General features: G+C 47.0%; 1 protein-coding gene across 2 annotated transcripts; it reads right to left on the minus strand.

Annotated features, from left to right (window-relative positions):
- Positions 1-5,061: 5,061 nt before the first annotated feature.
- Positions 5,062-17,651, minus strand: LOC131810435 (cytochrome P450 4A6-like). 2 transcript variants are annotated; one of them, XM_059138399.1, is made up of 12 exons: positions 17,382-17,651; positions 13,995-14,136; positions 12,086-12,130; positions 11,505-11,632; positions 10,595-10,719; positions 10,073-10,227; positions 9,543-9,649; positions 9,261-9,451; positions 9,032-9,165; positions 8,080-8,144; positions 7,859-7,935; positions 5,062-5,377 (listed from the first exon to the last, which is right to left on the minus strand). In XM_059138399.1, the coding sequence occupies exons 1-12, from the start codon at positions 17,643-17,645 to the stop codon at positions 5,209-5,211; spliced, it is 1,602 nt and encodes a 533-aa protein (XP_058994382.1). In that variant the 5' UTR covers positions 17,646-17,651; the 3' UTR covers positions 5,062-5,208. The 2 variants fall into 2 exon arrangements, with proteins under 2 accessions (XP_058994382.1, XP_058994383.1); XM_059138400.1 differs by lacking the exons at positions 5,062-5,377; positions 8,080-8,144.
- Between the last annotated feature and the right edge of the window lie 479 nt (positions 17,652-18,130).

Genomic DNA, 18,130 nt, shown 5'->3' on the forward strand with positions numbered 1-18,130 from the left:
CTCATAGTCTCAGGCAAACCAAGCTGGTTGGTTCCTTGCACCAGACATGACACCCCAATCTGGCAGGTGAGCCTATTTTCCAGGGACCTGACGCCTGATTCCTGTCTATGGTCTCCATAAGCTGTGAACCCCTCTGCTGTCTGTGTTCCCAAGCAGCTCAAGGCTAGGCTTCGAGGATGGGAATGAGTGGCCAGGACAGGGAAGGATCAGGAGGGGTGTTCTGAGAGAGGAGCTGGGGCTCCTCAGCTAGGAGGGGGAAGACTCAGGAAGGAACAGCCATCATCCTTAAGGTGCAGTGTAACCGTCTCTCAAAACAAAGTAGTGTGTAAAATATAACCCATGAGAAATTGAACTAGCCTGGCAAGCATGCTTCAATGTTACCTTAAGAAGAACATGCATTAGCAACAGGTCTCTGGGGGAGAGGATGATTTATGTATTGGAAGCCAAGCAGCCGGGAATGCCTGGCCCCTCTCAGTGTGGAACGCTGCCTGCTTCATTTTTGGATGTTACTCCCCTGCCTCAGAGACAGCCTACCGTTAATCAGTTATCAAGATAATCCCCTTAAATGTGCTTGTTCAAGTATAAATTCTATACTGCTTGACTATATATCCTACTCTCCTTGCTTATCTAAAAGATTTGAAATCAATGGATAACTCCTATTCTTTCTTATTTATCTATAAAGCATATGGTTAATATATAAGCCACCTTCAGCTCCTTTGTTAGTTGTTAACTTGTATCTAGTAAATACGGGAGGGTGAAGGTTGAGGGCAGGCCTTAGATGGACTTCCAGAGTTCATTAACTGTGAAGATGTTAATGGGAAACTGTGGGAGGAAAGCTTTCTCAGCAGACAGAGATAATGGCTGGGCACATTCCCACTTTCTCCTCTCCCTGTTATTCAACAAATATTTCATGGGCACCTACTCTGTGCCAGGTAACTGCTATATGCGGGACACAGCTGCCAGCAAACATGAATCCTGACTGCAAAAACTTCACAGTCCAGATTACCAAGTGTTCAGGAAGTGGGTTTGGTTTCATTATTATCCCATTTCTGAGAGGAAAACTCTTATAGGGAACTAAAGTGTTGTGACCAGAGGAAAACCACCACTGAGAGTGTCAGCTGGGATTAGAGTCAAGGTTTCCAAACTGTTTGCCTCAGCTGCCTCTGCATTGTTCTCCACACTTGTCATACTCCACGATTCAGTGATGTGGTCCGACTGTGCCTGCAGGCAGAGCCCCGGCCTCACACTCAGGAGGCGCAGTGCAGGGCTCGCTCTTGACATATGAAGCTGGCCAGTCATACTCTCTGAGCCTCAGGTTCTCCTTCTCTAAGGGGATAATCATCCCTTTCCCAAGGTCCTCCCAGGAATGCTCATTCGGTCACGCATTTACTCACACACTTAGCAAATGTTTCCTGAGCTCACAGTCTGGGAGGTAAAGGCGGAGAACTAACATAGTACAGGAAAACCTGATAAGGCCTCTACTGAAAGAATAAATGGGGCTGGGCCAACCCAGGAAGTAGACATTTAAAAACAAGAATGGGATCCTGAAGGGTGAATAGGAATTCACCAGGTGAAGAGTGCTAGGGAGAGGGATAGGCACTGACTGCTCATGGAGAGCATATGAAAGCACATCTGAGAAGGACAAGTAAGTCTCTCAGCTTCAATTTATTCCTGATTCTCTTTACCCAAATTGACTCCAAGCCCATAACTCTGAAAGGAAAACAAGATGTTTTTGTCAGGAGTTCTTTGGAAGGCAGCTTTTCTTCCTGCCCTGTTCCTCACCATCTACCTTATTATTCCTACACCCTCCTCCTGTGGCCGACCTTGTGACAGGAGATTCATTACACAACCCATGGGGCCACAGGTCTCTCCATTTCCCCCTAAGTCCTGGGCTCCTGTCCAAACCCAAGTGTGTGTAACCTCATTACCCATGCCTCTCAACTTTCCTCCATTTCTATACTTATTTTCCACCCCTTGCTGGCCAGGCCCAGGGACTCTGGAGCCTGACTCCTTCCCTTGCTTTCATTAGTACCTAGCACATGAGGGGCAGTTGTGGAGAGAGCTTGGAAGTGGGACAGCCTGGGTTGTAATTCTGGGCATAACTCTGGGTTTGCCCCCTGAGTCCTCGGTTTCCTCTACAGAATGGGGGCATAATGCTTGGTAATAGGTAGCATTTATTGAGCGTTTACTATATTCTAGACACTGAGCAAGGAACTTCATATGTTTTCCCCACAACAATCCTACAAAACAGATTAAAAAAAAATCCTGAGTGTCAGCATGGGAAGATCCTCCTCAGGGGCAAGGGAGCAAGTCCATACTGAGATGGGTCCTTTAAGATTTGGAGTTTTTTTGTTTTGTTTCTAAAGATTTTATTTATTTATTTGAGAGAGAGAGAGAGAGAGAATGCATGAGTAGAGGTGTGGTGGGGTAGGAGAGAAGTAGAGGCAGAGGGAAGACCAGATACCCTATTCAGCAGGGAGATTGATGCAGGGCTTGATCCCAGAACCCTGGGATTATGACCTGAGCCAAAAGCAGTCCCTTAATCTACTGACCTACCCAGGCACCCCAGGATTTGGACTGTTATTTTTTTTTTAATTTTTAAAAATGTTTAATAAACATATAATGTCTTATTAGTCCCAGGGGTACAGGTTTGTGAATCGCCAGGTTTACACACTTCACAGTACTCATAATATCACATACCCTCCCCAATGTCCATAACCCCACCACTATCTCCCTACCCCCCTTCCCCCGGTCACCCTCAGTTTGTTTTGTGACAGTAAGAGTCTCTTATGGTTTGTCTCCCTCCCAATCCCATCTTGTTTCATTTATTCTTTTTCTACCCCTCAAATCTCCCACATTGCATATACACTTCCTCATATCAGGGAGATCATATGATAGTTATCTTTCTCTGATAGAGTTGGGGGAAATTGGAAGGGGAGGTGAGTCATGAGAGACTATGGACTCTGAAAAACAGTCTGAGGGGTTTGAAGTGTCTGGGGTGTGGGAGGTTGGGGTACCAGGTGGTGGGTATTATAGAGGGCACGGATTGCATGGAGCACTGGGTGTGGTGAAAAAATAATGAATACTGTTATGCTGAAAATAAATAAATTTAATTAAAAAAAAGATATGTCTCCAAAGGCAAAGGAAACAAAAGTAAAAATGAACTTTTGGGACTTCATCAAAATCAAAAGCTTCTGCACAGCAAAGGAAACAGTCAAGAAAACAAAGAGGCAACCCACAGAACGGGAGAAGATATTTGCAAATGACAGTACAGACAAAAGGTTGATATCCAGGATCTATAAAGAACTCCTCAAACTCAACACACACAAAACAGATAATTATATCAAAAAATGGGCAGAAGATATGAACAGACACTTCTCCAATGAAGACATACAAATGGCTATCAGACACACGAAGAAATGTTCATCATCATTAGCTGTATTTGCTTTAAATCAATGTCCAATATATGGGGTTGTTTCTCCCATAAACAGGACTCACCCATTCAGTACATAAGGGATAGAAATAGGAGCAGAACCACTCATTTTTACCCCTAGTGATCTGATTAGCAAAATATGGAGAACTTATCCCTGTAACCTTGTGCTGTATTATCCTAGTGGTCTGATATCCAAAAGTAAGGGTGCTTCCAGCAGGAGACACAAGAATGACTACATGAAGATAACTCTTGGACACTTTGGTCTCTTCCTTGTCTCCACAAGGGTTAGAGAAGCTTCCTGAGATAGAGGTGGATTCCATTCTTGGACATCAGCACAATTCTTGGAGTGGGAACAGGGACCCTGAAGCAGTGACTGTACTGGATCTATCCTGATTACCAAGGGGGAAATTGCCAGTTTCCTTACGTAAGAAAAAATATGCTGGAAATGGAGGAAATACATAGGCATCTCAGAGAACTACCTTGCCCTGTCATGAGAGTAAGTGGGAAAATGCCACAGCCCAATTCAGGCAAGACTAGTAATGGCTCAGATCCTTTAAGAGTGAAGGTCTGGGTCATGGCACCAGGCAAAAAACACAACTGGTTGAGGTGCTTTCACAGGGCAAAGAAAAGAACTGAATGGGTAGTGGAAGAAGGCTGTTATAAATGCGAAGGATGGCCATGTCCTAGGTTACAGAAATAAAAAGGGCAATTATTTCTAGCATTTTCCTGCTTTGTTATGAATATGATTATGCATGTGTGCACATGGGTTTCAGAATTTTTCTTTCTTGTCTTATATCCTGCACAGAAACCAGACATGTGGTACAAATAGTCAACCTTGTGTCATAGCATGTAGGTCACAGGATTTCAGGGAGAAGAGAGAATACCCTCCAATGACTGCTTCCTGGTTGGGGAAAAGGATCAACACACATTCTATCATATGAAGGTTAGTTGGTAGATGTGTGATTTTATTATATTTAGTTTTCAGATTAAGTATGGTTTAATAAAATGTGTGAATGATAAGAGGACAAATGGTGGACTGTGATGACCAGCTTTATGTATCAACTTGGATTGGCGGGAGTCCCCTTTATTCAATTAAACAAAAGTCTAGATGTTGCACTAAAATTTTTTTTTGTTTTTCGTTTTTTGTTTTTGTTTGTTTGTTTGTTTGTTTTGCACTAAAAATTTCATGGGTACTATTAGCATTTGTAATCAATATGCATTTAAGAACAGCATATTCCTTGATAAATGGGGAGGCCTAATTCCCTCAGTGGATAGTCTTAAGAGCAGACTTTTAGAAGGTAGAAAACGCAAGAGAAGAGATGCTCCCTTAGAGGTTCTGTAACACCTTCATTGTGCCAGGGAGACCCATTTCCTATTTCGGATCTCCTAAGCTACAGGATCATCAACTTGTGCTCTTTTAAGGAACCAAGCCTGTGTAATGCAGTTAAGCAACAAGGAACACACAACCAGGCAGAAAGAGATAGCAATGGGGAGAGGGCAGACAGCCTGGGGTGACAGGCAGCTGATCATGACTTACATGGATAGTCAGAGCTACAGCTGGGTAGGAGAAAGGTAACAGGTAAATAGGTAGGAATCTTAGGAAAGGGTAAGATGGAGAAGGTCAGACTTCTGATGTACAAGGGGAGGAAAGCAGGAGGCTGGCAGTGGGCAGAGTGAAAGTGGGAAGTGGGCAGAAGACAGCAGACAGGAGAGACTGACAGGAAGACATGATGGCAGGCAGGAGGCCTTGGGGCTCATCCTTGTCCCCACAAGGGTTAGAGGAGCTTCCTGAGATGCAGGTGGATTCCATTCTTGGACATCAGCACAATTCTTGGAGTGGGAACAGGGACCCTGAAAGGATCTGGTGCCAGCTCAAAGCGGAGCAGGGTCAGGGCCACTGCCACCTTCATCTCGTACATGGCAAACTGCTTCCCGATGCAGTTCCTGGGTCAGGGAGGGAAAAGGAAATGAGAAGTGACATCAACCCCCCAGCCAGGAACAGCACTTTCAGGGCCCTCCTGCATGGGCCCAGCCCAGTTCCCTTCCCTCAGGACACACACACATCTCTACGCCTACCCCACCTTGCTTGTTTCACACTCTCCCCTTGACCTTTGACAAAGCCTACACTCTTCCAGGATTAGCTCTTACTCCTATCTGTGCTCTCAGTAGGCCTGAAATCCCGTTACAAGAAGGTCAGCACCTTGAGCCTCAGGGCCAAGTCAAGGGATTAGTAAAACAGTTAACTATTAAGTTGTTCACTCTGCACATGCCATTTCTGGTTTCACAATGCAGAGCAGGACAGGGCACCATAGGGGGTGGGCTGGGCCATCCTTCAGGTCCTAACCATCTGGGGCGCACAGGGATTCAGATCCTCAGAGGAAGGACAAGACAGAGTTGGGTAAGGAAGTCAGTGTGGCACAGAGAATATTCTGCAGGGGCAGAGCCTTAGTGACTCTCAACCTGCTGCACCATCTGCCTCCCAGGTTGGATCGAGACTCCTGCCTCCCCCTCAGCCACTCAGTCAACCAGCTGCTGTAGCCTACCAATTCATCTGCAGAAATGTCTCTGCTTGCCATCCCTCTACCTCCTAACCCAGACTTTTCTGTTTTCTGCCTCCACTTCCTCTCCTGAAGCCCCAGCCAGGCTCAGAGCCTCCCATGCCCTTCATCACAGGTACAACATGTCCACATGCCTCAGCTGACATCAAAGTCCTCTCTCGGTTGTTGGCTCACTCACTTTTCACCTGTTCAACTCCTCCTCTTCCCAGTTCAGCTCCAGCTGAGGAAATGCCAGAGAATGCCCTCTCTACACCTCTGACTGTTACATTGTCATGGCTAAGGGCAATGCCAGCCTGCCCTCACCCCGATCTCTGCCCACTGTGTCTCTTTATTCCAGGACCTTGACATCACCCTAACACTTAACTCAAGGACACATCACTTTCCAGAGTCAGACAGTGCCAGGAACTTGGTGCTTCCTATAGTGGGGTCAGTTAGGAAATGAGTGAGTGAAAGAAAAGAAAGAAAAGGAAGGAAGGAAGGAAGGAAGGAAGAAAGGAAGGAAGGAAGGAAGGAAGGAAGGAAGGAAGGAAGGAAGGAAGATGTCACTTTTGAGTGGAGGCATTTATTTCTTGACGGTGAAATCCTGGAGTCAAGGGCCGTATGCCATCTCTTAACAGAGGACTTGGCACACAGAGACAGACTTAATACGCAGTCTTAAAACTGAATGATGTCTATTGAACTGAAAAAAATCCCACCCTGAATGGAATAAAATATGAGTAACCATTACTTCTGAGCTAGGACCTGAGCTATCTACCCCTCTCTTGTCTCTACTGGCAGCCAAATGACTTGCACCAATGTATAGGAGGAAGGACTCAATCCCAGTGAGAAACAAATCCTGGAGGCAGTATCTGGAAGCACAGTTTGCTTAAAGATGTTGTGTGAAATTGGGTTCACTCTGTATGTGAAGGATTGACAAATTCCTGTATTTGGAAAATAACATTTTTCTAGGAATTGCTTACAAAGTTTCCTGCAGTTACTGTTTATAGGACACTCTCAGCAGCACTGGAGGATTTCACGGCAGCCATGCTGGAATATAGTCATCCCAATGAACAGCCACCTTATGTGTGCTTTACATTTTACATACCAGGTAATGTTCAAATGCCATGTATTGTGTATTTATACAACAAACTGGATTTTCTCCCCAAAGCAATTTAAGGTCCTCATTTTTATGTATTTGCCCATTTGGATGACTGGACCCTAAGGGTAATATTAAGGTATATAGAGCCCAGATCATACGTAGTGTTTGGACAACTGGGAAAATTGTCAAGTGTACATGACCAGTACCGTAGAGTCAATAATTCATTTGGTTGGTGAAAATAATAACACAGATAAGTCAAGTTCTTTATGAAGCCCCTAAGAGACTGTAGGAAACTTTCCTGTGTATGGCTGAAATATTTGAGGCATGCAGGAAGCTGAGTACGGAAACACATGGAATGTAGTCAATGGTGCCGTGTGGAGGCAGAATGGGGAGTTGAGTAGAAAAGGCTGGTTTGACATTGTGTGTAATGAAAACTTTTGAGTGCATCCTGTCTTTGACTTTGACAACACTTGAAAATTATATGTGAGAAAATCTAATTCTGTAAAGTTAGACTCACAAAATGAAGAACTCACAAGAATACCCTGAGCTATGGAACACCCACTGATACTGAATTGTGGATGGAGATTGTGTAAGAGCAATGGGTCAAAGTCTCCATGGCATTCAGTGATTACCAACTTTCTTTGCATAGAGACACATACCTCTTTCCCAGCACTCCAACATGCCAGGACATATCTACAGAAACCCACATAAATGTAGCAAGTCACAAACATCAAGTATGTACCCCCCAAATAGCCCCTGCCTCCTCCCATTCTGGTACAAGTGCCTCACCTCGATCCTCCTGAGAAGGGCAGGAAAGCATGGCTGTGTCGAGAGGAGCCCGGTGCAAACCGGGAAGGGTCAAACACCTGCAGAGGGATCACCAGGGCCAGGACAGGTGTGATCAAGCCCTTCCTTCCAATCATCCAAGGGACAGCACACCCAGAGGTGGGCCAGGAAGAGGGTTTGACCTGGAGAGGTCATCCCACCTCCTCCTCCCAAGGTCATCATACCTCTGGATTTGGCCACACTTTTGGGTTGTGGTGAAGGGCATAAAAGGAGAGCGTCACTAAGAATCCTGTGGGGCAGAATAGAGAAGACTGGACATACATGCTTGTGGGGCCCAGCTGCACCCACACACAGCTTGGCAGCCACAATGAGAGCTATTACTCATCACTGTGAATGGAATGATACTGTTGCAGGAGAGATGGGGCAGACATGGCACAACAGGTGTGAATGTGTGCACAGATTAGAAGATTAACCATGACCAGGCTGAGACGCAGGAAGGAACTGGAGGTTTACTTTTTGGAGCAACTCAAGGGACAACTAACATTTATCAACTACTATCCATGACCTCTTGGAAATATCCATGAACACCTACTTCCTCACAATAACCCTCCAATGAGGGTTCCCATCCTCAATCGTTCCCATGAGGCACCTAATTCTCAGGGAGGTTGAGCAACTTGCCTCTGACCACCCAGCTAGGATGTGGCAGGGCTAGGATTCAGAGCAGAGAGGAGACAAACAGTGGCCTCCGGCCATGGCAGGGATCTCAGATCTGGTCATCAGCTGCTCTCTGCCATCATCCTGAGGGCTCCCTGGAGACTGGACCATCTGAGCCATGATGGTGAATTCTCCGATCTTTCTCATTGGCCTAGACCCTATAAGGAAAGACCTCCTATCCCCCTGCTCTGTCTGATGGTCTCTCAGGCACTCACATCTCAAAGAATGAGAATATTAGGGCAAAACCCAAAGCCACATTTAAGGGCTGTGATGTATTTATTTCTTGGATTAAACTCTGTGGGACTCATACCATATACCTCATCTGAACAACAAAGGAAGTATTCATTTTCTTGAGGGAGAAATGACTATGAAAGACATGCACCAACTGTTCAGAACACGTGGATTTGACTTCCCATGCATTCTTGCTAAGTGTTCATTGAGGGAGAATGGGGAAGTTCACACCTTTGGGTAAGGAGCGTCCGTCAGGGAAGGTGATGGGCTTGCTGAGCTCTCTGCTAACACATAGAACTGGTGGATAGAGTCTCAGTGCCTCCTTGATGCACTTGGTGGTGTAGGGCATCTGGTCCAAGTGGTCCCTAAAACAAAGCTGTCCTGAAGGGTGGGCAAGGCCCTGGCAGCCAGGGAATTCTCTACTTCAGAGGACAGGGCCTCCCATCTCATGAGCACTCACCAGGTAATGGAGGCACCACCCCCCAGGAGGCTCTGGATCTCTTCCCGACATTTCTGCTGATGCTCTGGGTGTGTGGCCAAAGCATAGAGGATCCAGGAGATGCCACTGGCTGTGGTGTCATGGCCCTCAAACATGAAGGTGTCCACTTCTGCACGGAGGTCCTTATCAGAAAAGCTGCTCCCATTCTCCATCTGGGAAGACACGAAGAGAGGCCAGGGTTTGAGTTTGCCCCCCTCCTCCACACTTGTAGGTAAAACCTCAGGCCTTCCCTGCCACACTCACTTGGGCAAAGAGGAGGATATCCAGGAAGTCCAAGTGCCTCTTGCTCCTGACCTTCTCCAGGTTTCCCTCCTCCTGCAGCTGAGCCTTCCTCAGCTTGATCACTCGGTCTGTCCAGAACAGTGTTCCCAGGCAGAGCTGAATGCTCTGGGTGCCGAGACACAGACACTCACAGTAGCCCCAGTCAGGGTGCCAGGTGGATCAGGAGGAGTGTGGGAGTGGGTATGGTTGTTGGGGTGGGAGCTCTAGCACCAGGTGCTTGCAGGTCATCATTCTCCTCAACAGCACAGCCCAAGAGGCTCTGATTGAATGCTGCTGGCAGGGACTGTCATTCAGCCTTCACCCATGTGGTAACAGATGTAGTTTCTTGCCTAGCACCTGGCACCCTAACATCTGCAGCAGGGGAGTACTTGGGTGAGTGTTTTTCAGAGTCTGGAGGGACAGCCAGGGGCAGGACTCAGCTGAGGGTTAGGGACAGTCCCTTTGGGATGTGCCTGATGAAGGAGGGGAGCTTCCCAGAGGGCATATACAACCTGTGTGTTGATGGGCAAGCTGGCAGGCCCGTTGGTTCCAGCGACCTTCAGTGGTCAGCTTATAGATGATGTCTTTCCAGTAGAAAACATTGCTCATCCGGGAATACACCAGGTTGTTCAGGTCCCAAATGGCTTGAAGGTAGGACTGTGAGTACCTGAAAGGGAGGATGCAGAATGGATTGGATGGAGGGAAGCATCTGACCTGCAGTGTGGTGGGCCTGTGGGTGGAGTATTCCTCAATCAATGGGACAGGAGACCCTAAGTGTTTGTCATGTCATTCTTACATCTTTGAGACCCTCAGCCCTTTATGAGGGACTTTGGTGTCCAGGTTTCTTCCTGTGACAGAGAGCAGGGTCTGTGCTTAAGGAAGGCTTGGCGCAGGCTGAATCTGACTGTGGCCAGGGGCTCTCGGCAGAATGTGACTTTTTTGGCTGGTAAACATCCAAGCTGTGTTAACTGCCTTTCAGATAGTCAATCCCAGTTGGTAAGAAATAGGACCTCACAACTAAGGATTTTACTGACCTATTTGACTGTTGGTTGCCCTGGTAGCTGAAGGCACACTTCATAAGGGTGTCCAAAGTCATCAAGGAAATGTGTCCAAAGATCTCCAGAGATGAGTTCTGGCTGCAGAGTTCCTCCCATTTGTCCTGTGGTAGAGGGACACATATATCTTTCTCTACTCCTCCAGAAGGCCCATGCTGACAAGGTTAGACTCCCTATCTGCCTCTCCACATATTCTGATAAGATGCCCTCACTTTCTAAAGCAGTTGCATTTCATCAATTTAGGACCATATAGCCAATTTAGGGAGCAAGAGTCAAGGCAAAGGAAAGATCAAAGGGGTAAGACTGGGGTTTCTAAAGAAGGGATATCAGGGACTTCAGTTCCTCTCACTCAACAAATGTCAGCTGAGTACAGTGAGTGAGAAATATAGTCAGGCTCAGAGGTGATGTTATGGCAAGACCCAGCCCTGGAGGGTAGAGACTTGGTCTCCATTTCACTGCACGGAATGGCTAAAATCCATCAGAGGCTTTCAGCCCTAGCCCAGAGCCCATCTGAGTGACGTCATGGCACGTCCACCATGCCACTGAAGCTGCTACTGTTCAGGCCAGCCAGGGGCAGTTTGTCCTGTTGTCTAGGGGCATTGGCTACTCTTCCTGTCCAAGTCAAAGACCTAGAACAGGGACAAGAAGAGACACTTTATCCACCATGACTGTCTCTCCTGTGGGCAGTGAGCAAAGGGTGGATGTAAACAGGTGCCCAGATACTTTTTTGTTCCACCCATCCCCAGGGGGCCCTGTCTCATAGTATGATATAAGTTGTGATTCTGGGGGGCATGTCTAATGGATGTCTGAGGGACACAGCTGTCTGAGAGTGGACTTTGTGAACTGTGCTGTGGGTGTGAGTGTGCAGGTGAGCAGCGGTTGAACTTACCAGCATCACTTGGACAGAGTCGGCCATGAGCCCCACATAGGGCTTCAGGATGTCATAGTGGAAGGCTGGGGTTAGCATTCTCCGGTGCTGGAACCACGTCTTTCCATTCAACAGGAGCAAACCATACCCTGGACCACAATGGGTGTGTGTGTGGGGAAGGAACCTCTCAAGAGTTGACTGGGGACAACTGGGGAGGAGCCCAGGGTGTCAGAAGAAGGGCATCCTGGGCAAGGCAGGAAAGGACAGTGCATTTCAGGAAGGGGGCCTCCCAAATCCTGGTGCACAGCTGTGAGATCGAGGTTGAAACAGAGTAGCACTGGGTTAATGGAGGACTTCAATGAAAAGTTAGTCTGAGATCATTATGGAGGACTGAGAAGTGATGTGGGAGAAACTGAGCTGCAGGAGGGCTTCCCTACCATTAGGAAGGGGTGAGGTTTTTATCTGAAGGAGAGAGAGGAAGCTCAATTCAGATTGAGTGGAGTGACTGTGGTGCTGGTCACCTCGTATTTGTCTGGGTCAAATGGATATTTGTTGGCAACCTAAGCAGAAGATGAACCGTAGTTCTTGTTAAATATACTTACCTATCCAGGGAGCCATGAATCTGTAAGAACCATCAGACTTTGGGTCTGAAAGTAAGAAAGGCATTACAGGAAACTGGAGGTGACCAATGAAGACAGGCTGCCCCTAGGAGTTAACTGTGGTCTAGACCATTGTCCCCCATTCCTTCCTGATGATTGTCAGTTGGCAGTTTGTGTCAACCCACGTCCCACTTGCCTTCCAACCAGGACTCTCTGTCTTTCCTGATAGTTACTATAGGCTCGGGAAAGCCAACTGAGTGTCCCACCACAGAACCCTAGGGAGTAGGAAGTTGAATCAGTAAGAAATATAGCTTCTGTCCTCAGTACTAGTGAGAAGACAGTAGCTTGTCCAGTGGGGTTTTTGTTTGTTTGTTTTCTTACTTTTTTGGTTTTGTTTTTGTTTTATGATTTTTTTTTTTTTTTTTTTTTTTTTTTTTGTGGTGGCACAGTCATTCCACGTGCCAGCACCGGCAACAGATCAGGGTTCCATGCAAGCCATCATCAATAGGAAATTGTCTTGAGTTCTGGAACTGCACCATTGTGGTGAAGAAAGAAATAAAGAAGGAAAGAATAAAAGGGGAAAAGAATAAAAAGTGGAAAGGAGGGAAGGAAGGAAGGAAGGATGAAGGAGTAGAGAGGGAAGGAAGGAGGGAGGGAGTGAAGGAAGGAAGGAGAGAAAGAAAGAAAGGAAGGAAGAAAGAAATAGAGGAGGATGTGGGGTGTGACTCAGACTTGTATCTCAGTGCGTGCATGGAGAGTGCAAATGGCTGTGGTTCTGCTGACTGCCTAGGCTCCCCACCCCTCACAGGAGCCACCAACCAGATGCTCACTAGCCATCAGGGAGATTCAAATTAAAACCACACTGAGGTACCACCTTACACCAGTTAGAATGGCCAAAATTAGCAAGACAGGAAATAACATATGTTGGAGAGGATGTGGAGAAAGAGGAACCCTCTTATGCTGTTGGTGGGAATGCAAGTTGGTGCAGCCAATTTGGAGAACAGTGTGAAGATTCCTTAAGAAATTAAAAATAGAGCTTCCCTATGACCCTGAAATTGCACTACTGGGTATTTACCCCAAAGATACAGATGTAGTGAAAAGAAGGACCGTCTGTACCCCAGTGTTCATAGCAGCAATGGCCACGGTTGTCAAACTGTGGAAAGAACCAAGATGCCCTTCAACAAATGAATGGATAAGGAAGATGTGATCCATATACACTATGGAATACCCAACTTTCATATCAACATGGACGAGACTGGAAGAGATTATGCTGAGTGAAATAAGTCAAGCAGAGAGAATCAACTATCATACGGTTTCACTTATTTGTGGAGCATAAGAAATAACACAGAGGAAGGAAATGGGGAGATGGAGAGGAGAAGGGAGTTGAGGGAAATTGGAGGAGGAGATGAACCATGAGAGACTATGGACTCTGAAAAACAATCTGAGGGTTTTGGAGGGGGTGGGGGTGGGAGGTTGCGGGAGCCTGGTGGTGGGTATTATGGAGGGCACGTATGGCATGGAGCTCTGGGTGTGGTGCTTAAACAGTGAATTCTGTTACACTGAAAGGAAATTAAATTAAATTTAAAAAAAGAAAGAAAGAAATAGAGGAGGAAAGAGAGGAAAGAAAGGAAGGAAGAAGAAAGATAGAAGGAGAGAGCGGGAGGGAGGGACGGGGGAGGGAGGGAAGGAGGAAGGAAAAAGAAAGCAAAAGAGGTAATTCCTTACATGTGTTTAAACTTTCAAATTGAGTAACTGTATTTGGGTTTCTGCTGGCTCTTGGGCTTGAGGAATGACAGGTAGAGGATCAGATATTTATGACTGAGCCAGCAGTCTTTCCTGAAATGTCACAGTACCCCAGGAATGTATCCAAGAGGGAAGAACCCCTCCAACAGACAAGTGGGTTTGCACTCACCAGATCGCCCCAGGATCACCTTCATGTAGTCTGGGTCATAGACTACCAGGCTAGCCTCACTCCCCCATAGCCAGCGAGGACTGGCACATGGATATTTCTCTGCCCTTTTCTGAAGCTCTTGTAGTTCCTGACCCTTTTGGAGCTGTAACCAAGGGAAAGACAAATCAATAAAACCTTGCTTCCTCTTTAGGTCCAGTGCTTAGAGAGGGGGTGGAGGGTAGGATGTCCACAGGAAGATAGCTCTGGCTATCGGCAGTGATTAAGGAGTTTGGAAATGTTTCTGATGAGCAAGGCTCTGATAGGGATTCCAGATTCATGGAACTTATTATGTTCTAGTGGGAGTAGAGGTGGGAAAGTCAATCAGGCCCTACACTGAGAAGTGTTGTCCAATGACTTAAGGAGGCTTCTCTATGCTCCCAGGTCATGTCCACCGCTGCAGCTGCCCTTCTCTTTGGATCTGGTGCAGGGACTGCATTGTGGGAGACTCTTACCATGAAGCTGTGTCACCTCATCCTCCAGGGTCCCTCAAACCTATGCAGTAGGACCCTCTGGGGATCCTGTTTAAGCACAGCTGCGTGCCTCCTTTCAGATTGCTTGCTCTCCAAGCCAGCTGGCTTCCAGAAACTCCTGCTCCTGGGTTGTATCAGTAGTTCCTCTGGGGAGACCAAGGAGCTAGATGGTGTTCTGCCTGGCTCTTCCTCTCTCTGAGTCACTCTGACACCCACTGGTCTGTCAACTTTCCAGACAACTACTTGGGACAACCATCTCTTTCTGAGCAGGTGTGGTCAGGACCAGCTGAGACTCTTATAGAGGAGATGGTTCCCCTAGTTTCAGTGGCAGTAACTGTGTAGACTGATACTCAGTGTCTACTGGCTTTTAGGCTGTGGCCACTCACACAGACAGTGAGTGGTCCATGACAGCTGTTTCACCTGCCTCCTCCTGGGAACTGGGGTCACAAAAAATGTCTCCAAGTGAGATACCATGACAGTGGGCAGAAAATAAAGGGTCGGCACAGGCGATCAATTGTCAGGTGCTGTGGGCTGTGCTGACCTGTGGTGGGAGGATCTGGGAAAGATGAGGCTGTTGGGTCGTGGATTCCCATACAGGAGTTCCCCTTTCATGGTTCCTGACTGATTTCAGCCCTATTTAGTGCAGCAGGTTTGGTATTCTATAAACATGCTTATCCTTTATAGGTATTACCATTATAGTTAATTTTTATAATTAGAGTATAACTGTGACCTTTGGCCTGTGCCAGCTGACATTCGAAGATTAGTATAACTCACACAAGATTATAATAATCATCACCCCCAGTTTACAAATGAGGAAACAGAAGGATAGAGCAAGTATTTGAAGTATGTGGCAGAGCTAGGGTAGAATCCAGGTAGCTTAGCTCAGAGGCCAAATGCTTCCCTGTCTCACTTGTCAGTTGTCACCTGGCCTGAAAGACTAACTTTAACCTACTGCATATGGCAATCTAATTCTTGACTTAGCCAATAACAGAGGTACTGAATAAATGAAGTCTCAGATATGTAGGAGGAAGAAAAATCTGGCTGCAATATATTAGGCTAGCAGAAGCTGAGGGCTGATTGGGCACTGGGCGTAATAGGAGTTACGGAAGTAGAACTTGCGTGCTTACAGAGTCTCCACACCATCCATGTAATGGGAGTCAGTGGAGGAAATTTTAATGGTTGCTTAGGTCAAATCCTAGCTCAGAAAGGTGACAACTGCATCAAGCAAAAGGTTGCACTTTCTCCAAATGGACAATCTGGAAGTCATCAGTGCAATAATCTGCATGAAGAAACTGGCCTATGACTGTCTCCCTGTGGCTGATGTGAAGTTTCTGTCTTTGGCTCCATTCAGCTGAAATTGCTTGGCCTCCTCAGCAACATCCCCGGGCTAGGCTTGTTCAATCCACACAACACAAGACAGCCCCTCCTCACATGCCCCCACTTACTGATTCCCTGCTGAAGGACCAGTACTGACAGAGCTGGAGAGTAAGTACCATCTCCATCTAGCTGCAAGCTGCTCCTTCCTCTGTCATTCCATAACCTGTCGTCCAGGCATCTCTTGGGGTCAGCTCTGTGCTGGTAACTGGGTACTGGAAGGGGGTGACATTCTTAGCCCAAGGAGCCCACAGTACTGTGGTTGGGGAAGGAGAACTAGGAGGTAAATAGATTCTTTTAATGGTGCAACTCAATGTCAATACTCTTTATCTGCCCCATCCTGGAAAACTTCTCTCTCATGAGTGCCAGTAACTTGTCAGGGTTTTAACACTGAAATCACCAGTCTGGAACATCTCATAGTTTCAGGCAAACCAAGCTGGTTGGTTCCTTGCACCAGACATGACACCCCAATCTGGCAGGTGAGCCTATTTTCCAGGGACCTGACGCCTGATTCCTGTCTATGGTCTCCATAAGCTGTGAACCCCTCTGCTGTCTGTGTTCCCAAGCAGCTCAGGGCTAGACTTCGAGGATGGGATTGAGTGGCCAAGGCAGGGAAGGATCAGGAAGGGTGTTCTGAGAGAGGAGCTGGGGCTCCTCAGCTAGGAGGGGGAAGACTCAGGAAGGAACAGCCATCATCCTTAAGGTGCAGTGTAACCGTCTCTCAAAACAAAGTAGTGTGTAAAATATAACCCATGAGAAATTGAACTAGCCTGGCAAGCATGCTTCAATGTTACCTTAAGAAGAACATGCATTAGCAACAGGTCTCCGGGGGAGAGGATGAATTAGAAGCCGGGCAGCCAGGAATGCCTGGTCCCGCTTAGGGTGGAACACCGCCTGCTTTTTTTTGGATGTTACTCAGAGACAGCCTGCCATTAATTGGTTATCAAGATAATCCCCTTAAATATGCTTGTTCAATTATAAGTTCTATACTGCTTAACCATATATATCCTACTCTCCTTGCTTATATATAAGATTTGTAAAAATTTATAACTCATATTCTTTCTTATTTATCTACAAAGCCTATGGTTAATGTATAACCCTCTTCTGCTCCTTTGTTAGTTGTTACCTTGTTTCTAATAAATACGGGATTGAGGAGTTGTTTGGGATGACAGTCTTCTCTACTGTCAACCCCTGCTCCCTTTCTCTTGCAGCTGACTTATTTTTGCCAAATTCTCTGGTGCACACTCAGGACTGCATTACAGCCTGCAGACCTACTTAAGGAAAGAGGGTGAGACCAGCCTGAGGGCACCAGCAAAGGCTTCTTTCCAGAAGGGAGCTCCTGGGAGTGGAATGAGGAGCCAAAATCTGAGCAGTAAACTGAGTGTTTCCCCAAGGCACATGTGCTAGTCACACAAGAAGCCTAAGTGGCATGCATCTGCTGACCAGGATGATTCTGCAAAGCCCTGGACGCCCACACTTCCCACTCCTCTCCAGCCCCTCTTACCTCATGCATGTGCCCAAAGAGCCAGTGGGAAGGAGGGGACGGGAACTCCTGGACTGCTCTGAGCAGCCACCGCCTGTGCAGGTACAGCTGTGCTGCCTTGAGCAGCAGCAGAACCAGCCCTAGCACGGAGGCCACTTGCAGGAGCCCAGAGACACCGCCCAGGAGTCTGATGACACTCAGCACAGAGACACTCATGGTGCAGGTGCTGCTGGATTGCTGACTCTCCCTGACTGTCCCTGACTGTTGCTGACCTTCCCTGAGCATCCTAGGCCAGACAGTCAGGGGAGGGTTGCCCTGCCCACCTGGAGGGAGGGTGAAGGTTGAGGGCAGGGCTTAGACTTCTAAAGCTCATTAACTGTGAATATGTTAATGGGAAACTGTGGGGGGGAAAGCTTTCTCAGCAGACAGAGATAATGGCTGGGCACATTCCCACTTTCTCTTCTCCCTGTTATTCAACACTCTGTGCCAGGCAGGTGCTGTATGCTGGGACACAGCTGCCAGCAAACATGAATCCTGACAGCAGACATGAATCCTGGCTGCAAGAACTTCGCAGTCTAGCTTACCAAATATTCAGGAAGTGGGTTTGGTTTCATTATTATCCCATTTCTGAGAGGAAAACTCTTATAGGGAACTAAAGTGTTGTGACCAGAGGAAAACCATCACTGAGAGTGTCAGCTGGGATTAGAGTCAGGGTTTCCAAACTGTTTGCCTCAGCTGCCTCTGCATTGTTCTCCACACTTGTCATACTC

The sequence above is a fragment of the Mustela lutreola genome, chromosome 10, assembly GCF_030435805.1.
Source record: "Mustela lutreola isolate mMusLut2 chromosome 10, mMusLut2.pri, whole genome shotgun sequence".
Classification (NCBI taxonomy): Eukaryota; Metazoa; Chordata; class Mammalia; order Carnivora; family Mustelidae; genus Mustela; species Mustela lutreola.

Excerpts from the sequence above, each read along its gene's own strand:
- LOC131810435 (XM_059138399.1), bottom strand. The coding sequence starts at position 17,645 with ATGCTCAGGGAAGGTCAGCAACAGTCAGGGACAGTCAGGGAGAGTCAG. Across the intron at positions 9,650-10,072 it reads GCTTGCCCATCAACACACAG|ACCGAGTGATCAAGCTGAGG; the intron begins GTTGTATATGCC and ends TGTTCTGGACAG. Across the intron at positions 5,378-7,858 it reads CCCTTCTCAGGAGGATCGAG|GAACTGCATCGGGAAGCAGT; the intron begins GTGAGGCACTTG and ends TCCCTGACCCAG.